The sequence below is a fragment of the Cydia amplana genome, chromosome 18, assembly GCF_948474715.1.
Source record: "Cydia amplana chromosome 18, ilCydAmpl1.1, whole genome shotgun sequence".
Taxonomy (NCBI): Eukaryota; Metazoa; Arthropoda; class Insecta; order Lepidoptera; family Tortricidae; genus Cydia; species Cydia amplana.
In genome coordinates this window covers 4,928,817-4,946,885 of record NC_086086.1, presented here as the reverse complement: position 1 = coordinate 4,946,885, position 18,069 = coordinate 4,928,817, and the positions used below count along the sequence as shown (strand labels likewise).

The following is an 18,069-nucleotide window of genomic DNA, read 5'->3' as shown; positions in this document are numbered from 1 at the left end:
AAGATGTGTCAGTTAAATATATATATATTTAAGCAGAAATTTTACTTATACATACCTTTAAATAACAGGTTACAATTTGCATCGTATTAAAAAATGTTGAAAAAGAAGTTTAGTACTGCCCTCCTAAGCCAAGGCGGCTAATGGCGATGGCGGTATCTTAAAAACAAAATATATTGAAAATGATATTTTCAGATAAAGAATTGTTTGCGTTAAATTTTAGATTAGAACCTCTACGGAAAGGAGAATGTAGGCGCGATTGTGTGAATTAATTGTATTTGTGTGAATTGTGTGTTTGTGTTGTGCCACGAATAAAATTAAATGTTCCCAATTATCTAAAAAGTTACCCACAGGAAAGTCTTTGTGATAAATACACACTTTAGTTCTTCAAAGGTTGCAAAGCTTAAAAAGGTTGTATTGTAACTTTTTTTAGCGGGTGTTGCAATTTCAACAAGAAAACAATGATTATAATCCATTCATTATTGCTCATTTGAAACGTCTTATTGCACACCAATAAATTTTATTTATTTCTTCCTTGCTTTTATTTATTACCTTAGGTAAAAAATATGCAGGAACCGATCTATTTACAGGCTGCTCAGTGTCACGTATAGTGACGTAATGTCGATAAGAGCATCTAAGGATCAGGTCTCATGGCCCACGCAAATGGTTTATGGTAATTTGTTACTTAACAGTAAATTGTACGCCATTACAGAATATGCAAGCTAGGGAGATAAGTAGAGTAGTGCATAAGAGTACCTAGTCGTATTATGGTTACAATATTGTATATCAGCATCAAATAGATAGTGACAGGCAAAGTGGCCAAATATATCGCAATATCTCTTGATATGCTCAAATAAGTGTACGATATAAATATATCGTAATGTATCGTAAATAAGTGGCCAAAATGCCACTTATTTTAATTTACTTCCAAATAGCTTTTGTTTTTGGAAAAGTGTTGAACCCCACGTGAACAGTTATTTGTGCGTTTGCGATGGGTTCATTTCTTGTAGGTACGTTTTTTACGTGCTTACCAGTTGGTATCCCACAGCTCCGTCATTGAATAATTTAAATTGGTTACGTGACCTTTTTTTCAGTTTTCGTTACATGTAAAAAAAGTCATCATATTTTTGTATGTCACGATCGCAGTGTGCAATTTTTTTTAAGTGATTTCAACTTAAACATTAAGAGATTTGTGCATAAGTATCCCATTATCCTAATATTAAGTAAATATTATCAGTCCCATTAAGGTTTCCTTAGTACATAGCTGTTTTATGAAAACGAGTGATTCATTACAATGTCAAGTTCCCGCTAAGGAAGCCTAGTTGCCTCAAAAGCTGGCAAACTAGTTACCAAAGACAGGAAACCAGCGCCTTTCTTACCAGCCTATGCATTCACCAAATATTTATTTTTACTGTGAGCTTTTCCGTAGTATAATAAGATTCGTGAGATTGACAATAACCAAGTGAAACCGGAGGTCAACTTATGCTGGTCTATGGGGTGACGCGGTCTGTAAGTTATGTCACACTTATACTTATAACAGGAGGCATATCGTAAATATTGTAATCGATATATAATATTCTAAGAAGCAGCATGCAAAAAAATCTTTTCGGCTTCGGTTCTATGTGCAAGCATAAGATTCCAAATTGTCAGAACTTTTTTATCTTTTGCGATCGTAAAATTTTAACTTGAGTTTGGGAAGTTATGTTATGAATGAATGATGGTTAGGCCTAAATAAATAAATAAAATTGTTGCTCAAATATGTGAAATAGGTTCGTCGTACGTATATTCTTTCATATGTAGTTATGATTTATGGTTGCGTTGTATCAATTACGGTAACGGCAGCTGTAACATGATGCCTGTGCCTGACCACAAATCTAGTTCATCTCAGACCGGTTTTGCATGTGACAAAATGCCTATGCACTGTAAAATAGAAAACCGGACAAGAGTCGGACTCGCCCACCGAGGGTTCCGTATTTTTTAGTATTTGATGTTATAGCGGCAACAGAAATACATCTGTGAAAATTTCAACTGTCTATCTATTACGGTTCATGGTGACAGACAGACAGACGGACAGAGGAGTCTTAGTAATAGGGTCCCGTTTTTACCCTTTGGGTACGGAACCCTATAAATTGTTGCTAATGATTAGATTTCTACTTTGCAGTATATAAACACACTTTTTACTCGCATTTTGATTACCTATTTTTTTTTTAAGTTACCTGTAATGTAAGCTGTTTGTATGTGTAAACCATAGAATTAAGCGAAAATGACAAGTCTGTGGTGTAAACTAAGACCTACTGTTTTACTGACGGCCTTAGTGTCATATAAATAAGGGTTAATTCATAACTGTCAAAATCGACTTCTTAACTTACACCAACTATAATATTAATAAAAATGCAATAAAAGTAACTCTGTCTGTCTGTCTTTTATCACTTCAAACTTAAGCAACTGAACCAATTTAGGTAGATGAAATTTGGTGGGAAGGATATAGGATAGTTTTTATCAGTCATCAATAATATCAATCATCATTCCACATATAGAATACCAAGTTATGGGCAGAAGATATTATTCTATTAATATTTGAGCTATAACTTAAAACACTTGATATTAATTATTCTCATCAATATGGTACAGTCACTTGCAATAATATGTTACACAACGAAGGTCGCAAAAATATCTGACACGACCTTATTTGTAGAGCCATAAGAGTGTGTCACATATTATAGCAGCCTTCGAAGAGTAACATATTATTGCAGGTGACTGTACTAAATATTTTTATGCACGCATATCACTATGCAACAGTCGCACATATTGATGTGACATGGTTAGAATATGTAATAAGTATAATGACCCTGGTAAATTGTTTTTAATTTAACATAATGAAATTGTATTTGAATAACATTAAAATAATATTGTCTTCTGTTATTTCAATAGTTACTGTAAAGTGTCATTCAATAGAACTTGCTAACTATGTAAACAAAAGTTACTAGTAAATTGACATTCAGTGTCAATTTTAGTATGGCGGTTTGTTTACATAGTTAGCAAGTTCTATTGAATGACACTTTAATAAAATTATGTAAATGCCCCGTCTCCCATTCCCATGGGGGTGTCCCGTTCAACCATGGTGTAGAGGGTTTGAAACGTCAGGATGTATTTTAAATTCATTAAATGTGATAAAAACCATTTACATCGTTTTATTTCAACATGAAAATTAATAGCAAGTAGGTATGCAGCCTTAAATATTTTCTTAGAATACATGTGTTGAGAGTATTAAGAAGAAATTAACGAATATAAGAGATTGTTGGCTGGCAGCACACCATTTAATTATATTGTTGTAAGGACAGATTTTTACAAGTCAACAACAGGGGCCCGTTTCTCAAAAGCTTGTAACTTGTAATACAAGTGGAAGTCCCTTTCTAACAAAAACTGTCAAAAAGTGACATCCGCTTGTATTACAAATTTTTTTTTTTCAATCTGATTTTTATTGAGGCTTTGGACACTCTAGGTGAACATGTCAGCCTCATGGGTGCTTACATAGTTCCCTACTCAAGGGAGAGATCAATAAAGTGGTATACACTGATTGCTTTGTCAGATAAAGGCTCTGCCAACCAACAATTGATCTGTCCATTGTGCATGGAGCCCAAACTACCAAAAAATATTTTTCTCAAGTCCGAATTCCGGACGCAACAACACTTGAGTCACGTCATCAGTCTTCTGGCAGTCTAGACACAGTGGTGACGGTAGTTACAAGCTTTTGAGAAAAGGGACCCTGGTGTATTTTGCATGAGGGGATTGGCTAGTCCAGCCAGCCTAACATCATTAAGCCTGGGACCAAACAGAGTCAATTAGCATGTAGTGATGTAGCTGCTATATAAATAACAAGCACTATCAACTTAACACACAACTATCCAATTATTTTTAAAATAATGTAACTAAATGATAAGGTTTATCAAAACAAAAATTCTGAGTGCAAACAGTTGGGCTTTCAATGCATTGCCTGCCATAAAAACACATTATTATCAAATTTGAATCAATGGGTTTGTATTGGGTCTTTAAAAAGGCAACTGGTCATTGTGATTATTTTACTTAAACGCTTCACACACCTTACTTAGGACAACTGAAAGATCGTACAAAAAGAAATCCAAATTTATGCAGTCAGACTACAATGATTACTTGCTAGATGCGCTAACACCTTTAGGATTCTGAATTGAGTAAAGTGTGAAGCGCTTGACTTAGTGAGAAGAACACTGTCCTAACCAGGGATGTTGCGAACATCCGCATCCGCAACCGCGGAACTTCCGCATTATTTTCAACATCCGCATAAAATTGATGCGGAGCTTATGCGGATGCAGATGTCGAACAAGTCCCTAGGTAATTTCGTCATTACCTATAACGAAATCTTCTAGATCCAGAAAAGTCAGCCAAGTTACTGTTTTTAAATATAATGCACCTATATTCTTGCTCAAATACTAAACGTATTGTTTTTTTTTTTTAATAAAAAAATACTAAAAATTAAATATTTGACGTTTTCTAAGTACCTAATCTTGACATCCGCATCCGCGGATGTGAGCCTTTAAATAACCGCGTCCAACATCCCTGGTCCTAACCTAAATCTACTGGCATAGGTAAGTAATGGAACTGACTTTATTCTAATATATCTGGGAGACTGGGATTAGTTGCCAAGCGGACCCCAGGCTCCCATGAGCCGTGGCAAAATGCCGGGACAACGCGAGGAAGAAAAAAAAAAAATATCTGGGAGACCGAGATTTGCTCGGAAAACATATAAAAACTTAAACATGCATGTTTTCCCAGAGATAAAACCTAGCCAGATCGATTTTTCGCCCCCCCATATAGCAAATTTCATCGAAATCGTTAGAGCCGTTCCCAAGAACCCCGAAATATATATACATATAAATAAATAAATATACAAGAATTGCTTGTTAAAGTATTAGATAGATAAATAAAGACAAAGGCGCAATCACTAAAAAAAAAGATGATATTTAACTAAAACTAAACTGCAACACAACAGGACATATATATGTACATAAGAATGAAAAGGGTTCATATAGTGAAACATACATATGTATATGTTATATTTACCATAACCTATAAAGCCCATTACAACATAAATAGCCTTAAAAGGTTAATGTAAGAAATGTAGGTCTAGGAATGCTTGATTTAGGCTTTTCTGAACTTGAATTTATTAGCAAGAATAATAAAGGAAACACTTACTGATATCTGTTATTGGAGCTTTTGTACTGTATCCCTTCAGGTGTCCAGAGTCAGAATCGTCCAGTAACTCCGGCGTCTCGGGCAGCCCCGCGATCACGAAGTAATCCGCCACTCTCTTCTCATCCATACTTGTTATTTAACTTCAACTACCCTTGAAAATAGTCACACTACGAAAAAAATCAGAAAAACAAATTACAAGAACCCTAGACACATTTTTATATTATGTTCACTTTATTTCGCCATCCAAGAGGATTGTTTAACATTTATTCAAACCAGAATATAACCAATAACACGAATAAAATAACAAATCGTAAAGGTTGTTACCAATAACATGGTTTGAAACCCTTTAAGTGAATTATGAGTTCGTTTTATTGCCAATGGCTAGTTTTAGATGACGGCTTATACATGAAGTAAACATTCTCACTTTTCTTATTAAACATTAATAAGTTATTGCGTTTTTAAACAACCATTCACTGATTAAATAAAATAAAACACAGGTGCATCACAAACGTCATTTTTGCTTTTCAGATTGGACGACTAATCGTGTAGCGTGTAGGTACTGTAGGTACGACGGTACGAAGTGAAGTTAGTAACGTATCATTGGTGATCGCCCAAACATCGGGACAACCAGAGGGCCTACCGCGAACCACGTTCGACGTGTTGCCTCTCTGTCGCACTTGTGAATTCATACGTAAGTGTGACAGGGAGGCAACACGTCGAACGTGGTTCGCGGTAGGCCTTCTGTAAAGTGATAACACACTATCGCACCGCACCGCGGACCTTGGTGCGTCGCACCCATAAGTGAGAGCGAGAATGAGATATCTGTTTAGTGATGCTGCGCACCATGACCTTGGTGCAGTACGATAGTGTGTAAGGGCTTTTAGCCGCAGACGTTCGGAATTTTCCGTACGGAACATAGATGGTAGGATTCTAATAGATGTGGTATACGCGTGCGTCCGTGAGGGACAAAACATACGCAATATAATTGGTCGATTTTATTTGTTGCCCACCATAATCCGTACGGTGGGGAACGAAAAAAAGTGCGACTCTGACAAGGACAAACAATAACATCGCTTTCGCTGCTACTCCTACTGAAAGATACATATAGACGGACAAGAAAATCTTGTCAGTAGAAAAAGGCGCGAAATTCAAGTTTTCTATGGGATGATATCCCTTCGCGCCTACATTTTTCAAATTTGCCGCCTTTTTCTACTGTCAAGATCTGCTTGACCAATATAAGACTACCCCGTTCCGTCATTTCCCCCTGATCCCCCTCACCCTTCATGCCTGATCCAGTTAAAATACTAGATTCATGGTACGGAACAAGTACGGAATGACATGTGCAAGCGAGACAGCACTATGCATTTGTAGAGTGACGTCCCGTTGTCACCTGTCGTTCCGTACGGAAACCGAATGGAAATTCCGAACCGAACGTCTGCGGCGGGCAGAGACCTTTTATATAGATAGACCGTGTACTTATGCGAAAAAACGGGCCGTGAGAGATGACTTAACCTTTTGGACGCCAATGACCGACATATCCGCACCGTAGGTTCAAAGCCAAAGACCGATTAATCAGTCACATATCCCTTCCTTTCTTTCACATGAAAAATTACAAATTTTATAGGATCATAGTGCTAGTTTTCGTCTACTTGACGAAATTTGAATATAAACCTGCATTGCTGTACAAATTTGGACTCATTGCAATCCTTAATGTCTAAACAATAAGACAAAAGAAAAAACACATATTTTAAGAGTTCTTTAATCATACATCAATAACAATTTCTTTCTGAGCAACAGCTGACGGAGCTAGGATCTCATTAGTGTCCACAGGAGTTGTACCCACTTGAGCCCCAGCTAATAACAAATTGATAGCTCCTTCCAGCTCACTCACCTTTTTACACACTTCAATTTCAGCTTGAACTTTTTTAGCTATATTTTTATAGAGAATCTGGTTCGCTTCAGTCAAAAGATGTACTTGGTTGCCATATACATCAATGACGACATTTAAAACATCAATCAATGTTCTGTTAAACATGGTTTCGCCTAATTTTCTCTGTATAAATTTAAGTAATTTGTATAAGTGGTGATCATCTATGCCACCCAAAGCCATGTGAAAGACGTTCCTTTTCAGCAGTTCTTGGAGCATTGCAACATTTCGAGTTGGATATTTGGAAGCAGTTGAAATAGCTGTAGCGAGCACTCTAGAGTACTCATGTTTCCTTAAATATTTCTCCATTAAGGGTTCAGCTGCAATCTTTTGCTTAGTTACTGATAAATCAATGTTAGATAGTTCATTAAAGTCTGATACAAATTTAAAACTTGTTTTGTTTTCTGCATCTGTATCAGCTTTCTTGATCTTGGAATGCTCTCTTTTGCTGATGGATATAACACCGTCAACCATCCCGACAGCAAGCACATCATCACGGTCAGATATAGCCATGCTAAGAATTCCATTTGGAAAGTCAATATTGTGAACAACACCAAATGTTGAAATGTCGTAGAACTTCAAATGCCTGTCCAACGATGCAGATATGAGCCTACTATTGTTACTGGACAACCTTAAGGATGTCACCGTTTTGTGATGTGATGAAATGGTAGAGAGTAGTTTTCCACCATTGAAAATGTCCCAAACCTTGATTTGTGTGCCTCCAGCACTTACAAATATACCTCCGGATGGTAGGAAAAGTGTAGACTCTATGGGGTCTCCATGGTTGACAGTGAGTACAGTCTCGTTTGTCCGACAGTCATACATTTTGACAATGTTGTCGTAGCCACCAGATAAAATGATGTCTGGCGAGATTGGACTTGTGGCACCTGCTCTGACATAATCGGTGTGTTCTGTAAAGTTGGCAACTCGGGCTTCTGTAGCAATGTCCCAAAGGCCAACTGATTTGTCATCTGAACAACTAAGAACTTTTAAGTTGTCCTTTGTAAAGAACGTCCTGTGGACCTGTGAATAGAATGATAACATTATTATTTTAACAGATACAATTCATTTAGTTTAAAATTATACCTAATAGTATACATTACATCTAATAGTACAACTAACTGCCAAAATATGTCATGGTAAGTTGGGTTTTAATTTTTATTTACAAAAGGATTATCTTGTTGGTACTAATATTAAATATTAATTACTTACGGGTGCAGTATGTCCTGTAAACACTCTAAGTACGTTTTTGGATTGGACATCAAAGAGCTTGACCACCTTTTCTTCACTGCCTGCCACCAGGAGACGGCCATCGCCCCTGAAGGTTGCCCCATAAGCACCTTCTACAAATTGAGACAGGTTCTTGGCAACTACTTTCGTTATTGGATCATATACCTGTAAAAAACAAAAAAATAAAATAAAATAAATAAAATATAATTAAAAAATTAAAAATAAACAAAAATAAAATAACTTAATATAATATCTTTTTTAAAAAAAGGGAACCGCCTTCAAAAAACCAACCCACTGAAAAGTACAAAATAATTTTTATATGGCACCCCTTTACGTGTCCAGTCCCTATCCCGTCGTAAAGCAAAATTTTGCCAAAAAGTAATGAATACCTAATAATAAGAAAATTAATAATCATCCGGGTAATTACTTAGTTTTTGAAGTCGGTGCCAAACCAAAAATTTTGAGAACCGATATTTTAGACAACGAAGAACGCTGCACTTACAACCAAAAATTTTGAGAACCGATATTTTAGACAACGAAGAACGCTGCACTTACTTGCATTATAAAGACATACTTACGTAGTTTACTCATTAATTTAGTTCTTGTAGGTACTACGTACTCGTATTTTTTTTTCTGATTGGTAGTAAAGACTGTTTTTGTTGGTTTGGCACCGCCTTCAAAAACTAAGTAATTACCCGGATGATTATTAATTTTCTTATTATTAGGTATTCATTACTTTTTGGCAAAATTTTGCTTTACGACGGGATAGGGACTGGACACGTAAAGGGGTGCCATATAAAAATTATTTTGTACTTTTCAGTGGGTTGGTTTTTTGAAGGCGGTTCCCTTTTTTTAAAAAAGATATTATATTAAGTTATTTTATTTTTGTTTATTTTTAATTTTTTAATTATATTTTATTTATTTTATTTTATTTTTTACTTTTTAGTGATAGGTAGGTACTTCATTTATTTTAGGTTTTGGGCTAAAATACTAGTTAGGCTCTCCATTTAGTTTTGGGCTAGTAACTACCTACTGTTGGTGATGGCCTAACTCGATGATAATCGCGACACAACATAATATGACGTTTTGGTGCTAAACGATTTGTATGTATGTATATGTAATGTTGTCCCACTCCCACTCCCATTCCCAGTCCCAGTCCGAGTCCGACTCCCACTCCCACTATTTTATCTAAATCGGTTTCAGCAACATAAATTTGTTGGTAGGTATACCGATAGCTTCGCCACCTACCGGGTCCAATTGGTTTTTCAAACCATCCATGTACTGTACACTAAAACCTTCTCCAGAATGTAACAAACACTTTTCTGAAAACCGCATCAAAATCGGTTCAGCCAAACGCGAGATAATCACGAACAAACATACACACATACATACGTACATACATACATACGGGTCAAACTGAGAACGTCCTTTTTTTAAAGGCAGTTAGAAAAAAGTTCATCGACCCACCTAGTGGAACTCTGCAACATAGGCACACGACGACAAGTCGGTTAACCAAAACAAAGTGTGCATATGTTGCACCAAACTTAAGTTCCACTAGGTACAGCAAGGGTTCAGCATCCGCTCTATCTTGGATACTGCTCTCCCAAGTGCTCATCAAGATGTGACAGATGGCCAAAATAGCGTGGGCCTATGTTGCACCAAACCTGAGTTCCACTAGGTACAGCAAGGGTTCAGCATCAGCTCTATCTTGGGTACTGCTCTCCCAAGTGCTCATCAAGATGTGACGGATGACCAAAATAGCGTGGGCCTATGTTGCACCAAACCCGAGTTCCACTAAGTACAGCAAGGGTTCAGCATCAGCTCTATCTTGGGTACTGCTCTCCCAAGTGCTCATCAAGATGTGACAGATGACCAAAATAGCGTGGGCCTATGTTGCACCAAACCTGAGTTCCACTAGGTACAGCAAGGGTTCAGCATCAGCTCTATCTTGGGTACTGCTCTCCCAAGTGCTCATCAAGATGTGACAGATGGCCAAAATAGCGTTGGCCTATGTTGCACCAAACCTGAGTTCCACTAGGTACAGCCAGGGTTTAGCATCAGCTCTATCTTGGGCACTGCTCTCCCAAGTGCTGAGTATGATATGATGGATGACCAAAATAGCGTGGGCCTATGTTGCACCAAACCTGAGTTCCACTAGGTACATCCCGAGTTCCACTAGGTACATCCCGAGTTCCACTAGGTACATCCACGGTTCAGCATCAGCTCTATCTTGGGTACTGCTCTCCCAAGTGCTCATCAAGGCGTGTCGGATGACCAAAACAGCGTGAGCCTATGTTGCACCAAACCTGAGTTCCACTAGGTACAGCCAGGGTTCAGCATCAGCTCAGATCTATGTATACTAAAACCTTCTCCGGGATGTAAGAAACACTTTTCTGAAAACCGCATCAAAATCGGTTCAGCCAAACGCGAGATAATCGCGAACAAATATACATACATACATACATACGGGTCAAACTGAGAACCTCCTTTTTTTTTTGAAGGCGGTTAAAAACTAGGAATATTAACTTAATGTAAATTAGCTTTGTGACAATCTTTTTTTGTAGCAATAAGAAAGATAGCTTTGCAGCTTATGGTTATTCTTAGATTAGCGCTTACCTGAACTCTAACGGAACATGTGGCGGCAAAATAATAGGGCTGCACTGGACAAAAGTCCAAGTAGTCTATGGCTCCATATTCTTTGACAAGGACTGGCAACTAAAACAAATGTAAACAAGCGATGTATATTGCTAAACGTGGAATAATAATCAGATGTTAATATTCTTAACACTGAGCTTATAGCTCACCCCAAGTTTCTTCCAATATAGTGAATCTTGAGTTTCTTGAGCCTTGGGCGGTGCATATAACTTTTTGTTGGTCTTCTTGAATGGGTATGCTATTGTTGATGGAGTTTTCGCCATTGTGATATTATTATTAAACTTTCATTATTTCATAACAAAAACAGTGCACTAGAAATTCGCGTGGAATTCTAACCTCAATTAGTAAATGTCAACTCAACTGTCACCAACGATGTCCGAATTATGCTAAAAACATTAAGTGAAATCTAGAGCTGACAAGTTGGAAAGATACTGTAGTTTGGACCATGATTGAATTCTAGGTTTTTAAGCCGCATAGTATAAAGCTGTTTAAGTGTTTGTTATAAAATCTTGAACAATGTTCTGGTCTGTCATTTCTCTTGCTGTCTTCTGTCATCTGTCACTTCGCTAGTGTCACTTTATATCGTATCGGGTTATGATTTTATTTTAGAATTTAGGAATATTTCAAATGAAAAGATAATTTAATATTGTATATTGAATATGCCGTGTATCGAAGTTGCATTTTGATTAACCCATTCAATTTTAAAGATAGAAGTGGCATTAAGTAAAAATGTTCAAATTATTGAGTCGCCATGGGTGCCGCAGCGCAACTTTAAATTTGTTTAGGGACAAGTTTGAGGTTAGAAAAGTGAAGACTTATTATGTATACGCATCAGCTGGATCCGTGCGATTCTCATCATCAGGCAACGATGCAGGCAAGACTACTGCTTTAGTAGATGCTATCCCGGAGCCACCGCCAGTGCCGCAGATTCCTGATGGATTAGCGGAGACAGTACAGTCGTTAGCCGCCAATGGAGAACCTACTTTCGCAAGTTTAGGCCTCGGCGGCTGGACCCCCGTCGGCATGGTGCAGCAATGCTTAGAATACGTACACGTCTCTCTTGATATTCCATGGTGGGGCGCAATTTTAATAGGTACCATCGTCGTCCGTGTCGCCATGTTCCCACTAGTCATTATGGCGCAACGTAACACTGCAGTTATGAATAACAACCTGCCAGAAATACAGCTGCTTCAAGTCAAGATGACTCAAGCAAGGCAGTCTGGTAATCAATTAGAGGCCGCCCGTTACGCTCAAGAAATGATGATGTTCATGAAAGAAAAAGGCTTGAATCCTTTGAAGAATATGCTGGTGCCTTTGGCCCAGGCTCCCTTCTTCATATCATTCTTTATGGGTTTGAGAGGAATGGCAAACTGCCCTGTTGAGAGCATGACCTATGGGGGCTTAGCTTGGTTTATGGATCTAACAGTACCTGACCAGTACTTCCTACTCCCCCTTATTACCAGTGCCACATTATGGGCAACAATAGAGCTGGGCGTAGACGGAGGCCGCCTGGAAGCCTCCAACATGGTCATGATGAGATATTTCCTGCGGGCCATACCAATAGTCATGATACCTTTCACAATTAACTTCCCCGGAGCAATCCTTGTTTATTGGTGCTCCAGTAACTTCATCTCGCTGATCCAGGTGGGAGTCCTCAAAGTACCTGCTGTTAGAGAATACCTTAAGATTCCTAAACTGGTGAAACACACTCCCGAAGCCCTGCCGATTAAGAAAAAGGGCTTTGTAGAGGGTGCCAAAGATTCCTGGACTAATATGAAAATCTCCAAAGAGCTGGCCGAGAGACAAAGGGTAGATGAGCTAATCTTTACCAAGGCAGGAAAAGGACCCTTACAAAAAACATACAAATATGATCCTACAAAGCTTTCTAATGTACAAGCGAAATCAAAATGATTTATTGTATTTAGTCTGTAGATTATTTTAGTATACAAAAAATAAATGTTGACATAAAGTCTTGTATTATTGTTTACTTTATCACACTAACAGAATTATTTTTATACACGTGAGCACGGTATGTATAAGTAAATTCAGTACTTACTGTAGTAATCCACGCCATCTATGGCCCTTTCCGTTCGTTAACGTTTTTGGAACTATTTTATAAGAATAATCCTAGATGGCGTAACTAGTTGTAGTAGAATTAGTAGATACAACTTGTACTGCTAACTGCTAACAATTGACTTTACTATTATTCAAAAATGAAGAAACACAAAAATCACGCGACATTTTTGTAAAACCTATTCAATCGTGTAAAATAACTTACTACTTTTAAAGCCATTAAAGGTTGTTTCAAAACAACTTGTTTGACCCTGGTGATACGTCATCACTTTCAACAGTTATCTATTTTTTTTCAACTAGGTACTTATTGTTTATTACTTTATTTTAATATTTACTTGTCAGTCTTTGACTTACCTGCTCCTCACGTCTTATCTTATGTACGACACATCATAATTAGAGATTTGTTTGCTTTCTTACGCGTCAATTACGGTACCTACTTATACTACTTATGATAAGTAGGTAAGGTACCTACCTATTTTCGTAATGATACGATACCTGAACTTGAGGCGCGAAACGCGTCTGAAAAATACCAAATACTTAGGCACTTTATCCACCATCGTTAAAAGTGAAATATGACAATATATGAGCGAAGTTTTCCAATACAAAATTCTTTTCCGCCAGCATAGTCACATCGCATAACCTAAAGTTACGATCTTCGAGTTATTTCTGGAGATTACAAGGCAAGATAGGAATAAATACTTATACATATATATTAGTAATGCTATGTAGGCAATGTCATTGTGGTGATACTATTATAATAGGTAATTTACCTAATGCAAACAAGGTAGGAAGTTCTGGAAATTAATTCAACCTATTATTATAATTAGGTATGTGTGTATCTATAGGTAGCACATAGGTACATACCTCTAGGTATGTATGCTTAGCTTATCTACCTAATTAGGTTCGCTGTAGTGGAAAATGACCCGGTGCTCAGCTAGAAATGTCTATGAAGCCGCAAGCCGCAAATACAATATTGCTCGAGGCGCACTATTTTAGTTATTTTTTCTTATAATATGTACCTAGATGTGAATAATTCTTATTGGTATGTAGGGTACCTACAGTGAATTATTAAGGACGCAGTGCTTTTAAGATACCTAAGTCGTTAGGCGTCTTAAAGTACATCATTTTAGTTTAGGTTACCTAAACTAAGGTACTAGGCACCTTAGTTTAGGTTACCTAAACTAAGGTACTAGGTACCTACCTACCTACATTATCAACTTACAAAATGTTGGGAGGTACCAAAACTTTAACAATACAATACCTAACAATCTTGAAAAGATTTTTAATAACATACCTCGCATTCGGATGTTAATCTTCCTGGGTAACTGTGCCTTGTTGTTCCCATCGCGATTCCTTATGTCTAAAATGAGCCCACAAAAGTGAGACTGTTGGACCGCTCGAATAATGGGCTCAAGCAAGCCCATGTATCAGAATCGACAACCCAAGATAGAACGTTTTGGCGCAAATATGTGAGGAGGCCCGAACCCAAATAATGGGAAAAGGGGATGGAAAAAGAAGAAAGAAGACACCCAGTGGCGTAGCTAGAGGATATGGCGCCCGGGGCAGGCACCAAATTTGCGCCCCCCCCCCCCAAACGAAATGAACTAACGAAAGGGTTACTTTTTAGGGTTCCGTACCCAAAGGGTAAAAACGGGACCCTATTATTAAGACTCCGCTGTCCGTCCGTCTGTCACCAGGCTGTATCTCACGAACCGTGATAGCTAGGCAGTTGAAATTTTCACAGATGATGTATTTCTGTTGCCGCTATAACAACAAATACTAAAAACAGAATAAAATAAAGTTTTAAGTGGGGCTCCCATACAACAAACGTGATTTTTGACCGAAGTTAAGCAACGTCGGGCGGGGTCAGTACTTGGATGGGTGACCGTTTTTTTGCTTGTTTTGCTCTATTTTTTCTTGATGGTGTGGAACCCTCCGTGCGCGAGTCCGACTCGCACTTGGCCGGTTTTTTTTTACTTATTAAAGTTTACTTTTGATTTAGACAAGTGTTTTTTATTCCATCGGTGGCTAACAAGCTTACAACTCACCTGATGGTAAGCGGTCACCGCATCCTATGGACGTCTACACTCCAGGGGCGTTACATGCGCGTTGCCGACCATTTTAAAACTTATACACTTCTTTTTTGAAGATCGCCTTAGACTTGAAGATTCAATATCGCTTGTAAGTTTGGGATCGTAGACTATTCATAGCGCGCCTTTGGACTGATTTGAAGGGACCAAGGTGGCATCTAGGTGCTCCTGCCCAAAGGTGACAGCAGTACTCTTTATATGGGATCTGTCCATGGTCGTACGCAGCATTTTTTAAGGGGTGGGGCAGAAGTAGGGGAGGGTGGTGACGTTGTAACAGGGTACGGTTGAAACAGAGATTCTTAGCTTATGGTCAGAGACCAGGGTGGGACAACTGCCCCACCTTGCCCCACCGTGGGTACGCCTATGGATCTGTCTGGCCCAGAGTAAAGTATCGCCTCCCTTTATTGAGCACACCGAGTTTTTTTGGATACGAGCGCAGCCTACCCAGCAAGGTGGCTACGAAATTATTGGACGTCACTGATGGAGATGTCAACACCGAGGCTCCCAATACTCCCTGACATGGGATGGGTTGTGCCTTGAAAAATGAGGTTTTCTTAGCGGTAAACGCGCAAAATTGAGCCTTGGTGGGATTTAATTGGACTAAATTCTCGCTATCCCACACCGAAACTCTGGATAGAATGCTCTCAATACCTGACACAGGTTTTTCACGGCATTCTAGTATCACAGAACGAGATGTTGGCACGGCATTGGCAATTTTTTTTAGATTCCTCACGCTGTGGGCTATCAGAATATGTAGGTTAGCCGACTTTTCGTAGTTTTCGAATTATGATATTTATTGTTATTACTTTTAACTTTTGTTGAGAAATTCCGGGGTGAAGCAATTATTTATTAAAAAAAACCATTGAACTTTTTTGAATATTTCTTTTGTTACATAATACTTGACAAACGGCGCAGTTGCTAAAAAAAAATCAGCATCCTCACTTGGCTGAGTTGGGAAAAAAAGACAAACTTTTACGTTCAAGCATGTCAAGCTTAGATGTTGCCCTTACCTAAATAAATAAAAAATACAAGCGATTTCAAGGACTTTTGATTAGTTTAGAAACAGTTTTTTTAAAAGGTCAAAAAAGTGATACTTAATAGTTGTACGTAGTCATACGTAGTTGTTTGTCAGAGTCGCTGGCCAAGGGAACTGAGGTGGAAAGCTTCCAAATTAGTAATTCATTACAAAAATCCTCTTTTGTTATTTCTACTATTATTTTATGGGGTCACTTCCCCATCGCTATTTCATGTTATCAGTGCAAATACCTACCACGAACAATTATTAGAAGGCATAAAAGCAACGCAAAGCTTCACCCCGGAATTTCTTAACAAAAGTTAAAAGTTAAACTCGAAAACTACGAAAAATCGGCTAACATACATGGGGTATATTCTGATAACCAACGACGAGGATTCTAAAAAAAATATTTTGACGACAAGGTTTGGACCACCCTGTATGTACAGGGTGGCTAAAAAAATAACTGCATTTCCGTTGCCAGGGAGGTTTTGGGATTATACTGAGTAATTTTTACTATGAGACCAACCCCTAATTCGCGAAAAAAAAATTTGACTGTTTCCTACATTTTGGCTGGTCCATTTTCTATGGGAGGTCTTTTGCCCATTTTGGCGCCCCCCCTTGGACGGCGCCCGGGGCACGTGCCCCCCCCAGCCCCCCCCTAGTTACGCCACTGAAGACACCCCGTTAAGAGCTCCTTCAAACTTTTTATGCCAGCAGTGGGGCTGAATTTCTTACCAAATTGTAAGTAGTAACGCTCAATTTTGACGGGGAATTAAAAACATTTTTTACTGATAAATGACTTTCTTATAATATACAGGGTGTCCCAAGAAGTAGTGATATACTGAAGCTGGGAGGTAGAGGACCTAGAGGGCTATCTGAATCACCCCCATGTATGTTCCGCGATTTTTCGCATTTTCGGAGTTATGATTTTTTTTAATTTTTCACCTATCGCCGAGTACGATGAGATTTTTATTTATGGTGACGTGAATTATTGCGGTAGATGCTTGATTTTTTTGTGCTAAGCTGATAGATAGGCCAATTCAGTATGGTAACATTTACTATCGTTAGATCTTTGAATGGAATTAAAAAAAATTTAATGCCAAGAAAGATAAAATTACCCAGTATGTTTTATTTTTTTAAACGCCCTTGAAGTTGTGAACATACTGGGTAATTTTATCTTTCTTGGCATTAATGTTTTTTTTAATTCCATTTAAAGATCTAACGATAGTAAATGTTATCATACTGAATTGGCGTATCTATCAGCTTAGCACACAAAAAAAATCAAGCATCTACCGCAATAATTCACGTCACCATAAATAAAAATCTCATCGTACTCGGCGATAGGTGAAAAATTAAAAAAAATCATAACTCCGAAAATACGAAAAATCGCGGAACATACATGGGGGTGATTCAGATAGCCCTCTAGGTCCTCTACCTCCCAGCTTCAGTATATCACTACTTCTTGGGACACCTTGTACTTACTTTACTCTTTGTTCTTATAACTCGAGGAATAACGTAAACACCGCCATTGCCCCGCCAGACATCGAAGCGAGTGTATGTGCATAAGTACAAGCTCTGTTTCGACCAGGTATTGAAAAAAAAATACGGGGTAAGTTGTAACAACTCAATAGTTTTTCAAAAAGTGTCTGGTGTAAAAGATGCGTAAACATTTAAAATTATTTTGTAATCGGAATTAGTGCTTAGATTACAAACCCTCATACTCAGAATCATAAAATTATACATATAAAAGTATCTGGTGTAAAAGATGCGTAAACATTTAAAATTATTTTGTAATCGGAATTAGTGCTTAGATAAATACTTTACAAACCCTCATACTCAGAATCATAAAATTA

General features: G+C 38.0%; 3 protein-coding genes across 3 annotated transcripts in view; 1 reads left to right on the top strand and 2 right to left on the bottom strand.

Annotated features, from left to right (window-relative positions):
* The window catches only part of LOC134656280 (DENN domain-containing protein Crag), a 60,737-nt gene extending 54,976 nt beyond the window's left edge, over nucleotides 1-5,761 (bottom strand). Inside the window, exons 1-2 of the mRNA XM_063511799.1 lie at nucleotides 5,551-5,761; nucleotides 5,227-5,393 (exon numbers count right to left, since the gene is read on the bottom strand). Coding sequence (XP_063367869.1) covers nucleotides 5,227-5,353 — 127 coding nt within the window. The 5' untranslated portion in view covers nucleotides 5,354-5,393; nucleotides 5,551-5,761. The remainder of the gene's footprint in view (nucleotides 1-5,226; nucleotides 5,394-5,550) is intronic.
* A 1,210-nt stretch (nucleotides 5,762-6,971) lies between these two features.
* On the bottom strand, nucleotides 6,972-11,394 carry LOC134656497 (U3 small nucleolar RNA-associated protein 15 homolog). Its single transcript, XM_063512057.1, has 4 exons — nucleotides 11,188-11,394; nucleotides 11,000-11,098; nucleotides 8,366-8,548; nucleotides 6,972-8,176 (listed from the first exon to the last, which is right to left on the bottom strand). The coding sequence occupies exons 1-4, from the start codon at nucleotides 11,299-11,301 to the stop codon at nucleotides 6,989-6,991; spliced, it is 1,584 nt and encodes a 527-aa protein (XP_063368127.1). The 5' UTR covers nucleotides 11,302-11,394; the 3' UTR covers nucleotides 6,972-6,988.
* Nucleotides 11,395-11,699: 305 nt separating this feature from the next.
* Nucleotides 11,700-13,013, top strand: LOC134656263 (mitochondrial inner membrane protein OXA1L-like). Its single transcript, XM_063511780.1, has one exon. The coding sequence runs from the start codon at nucleotides 11,768-11,770 to the stop codon at nucleotides 12,947-12,949; it is 1,182 nt and encodes a 393-aa protein (XP_063367850.1). The 5' UTR covers nucleotides 11,700-11,767; the 3' UTR covers nucleotides 12,950-13,013.
* The last annotated feature ends 5,056 nt before the right edge of the window (nucleotides 13,014-18,069 follow it).

Coding starts and splice junctions, on each gene's coding strand:
- LOC134656497 (XM_063512057.1), bottom strand. CDS start 11,301: ATGGCGAAAACTCCATCAACAATAGCATACCCATTCAAGAAGACCAAC. Junction 11,099..11,187: donor TATATTGGAAGAAACTTGGG/GTGAGCTATAAG, acceptor CATTTGTTTTAG/TTGCCAGTCCTTGTCAAAGA. Junction 8,177..8,365: donor TTACAGGACATACTGCACCC/GTAAGTAATTAA, acceptor TTCTATTCACAG/GTCCACAGGACGTTCTTTAC.
- LOC134656263 (XM_063511780.1), top strand. CDS start 11,768: ATGTTCAAATTATTGAGTCGCCATGGGTGCCGCAGCGCAACTTTAAAT.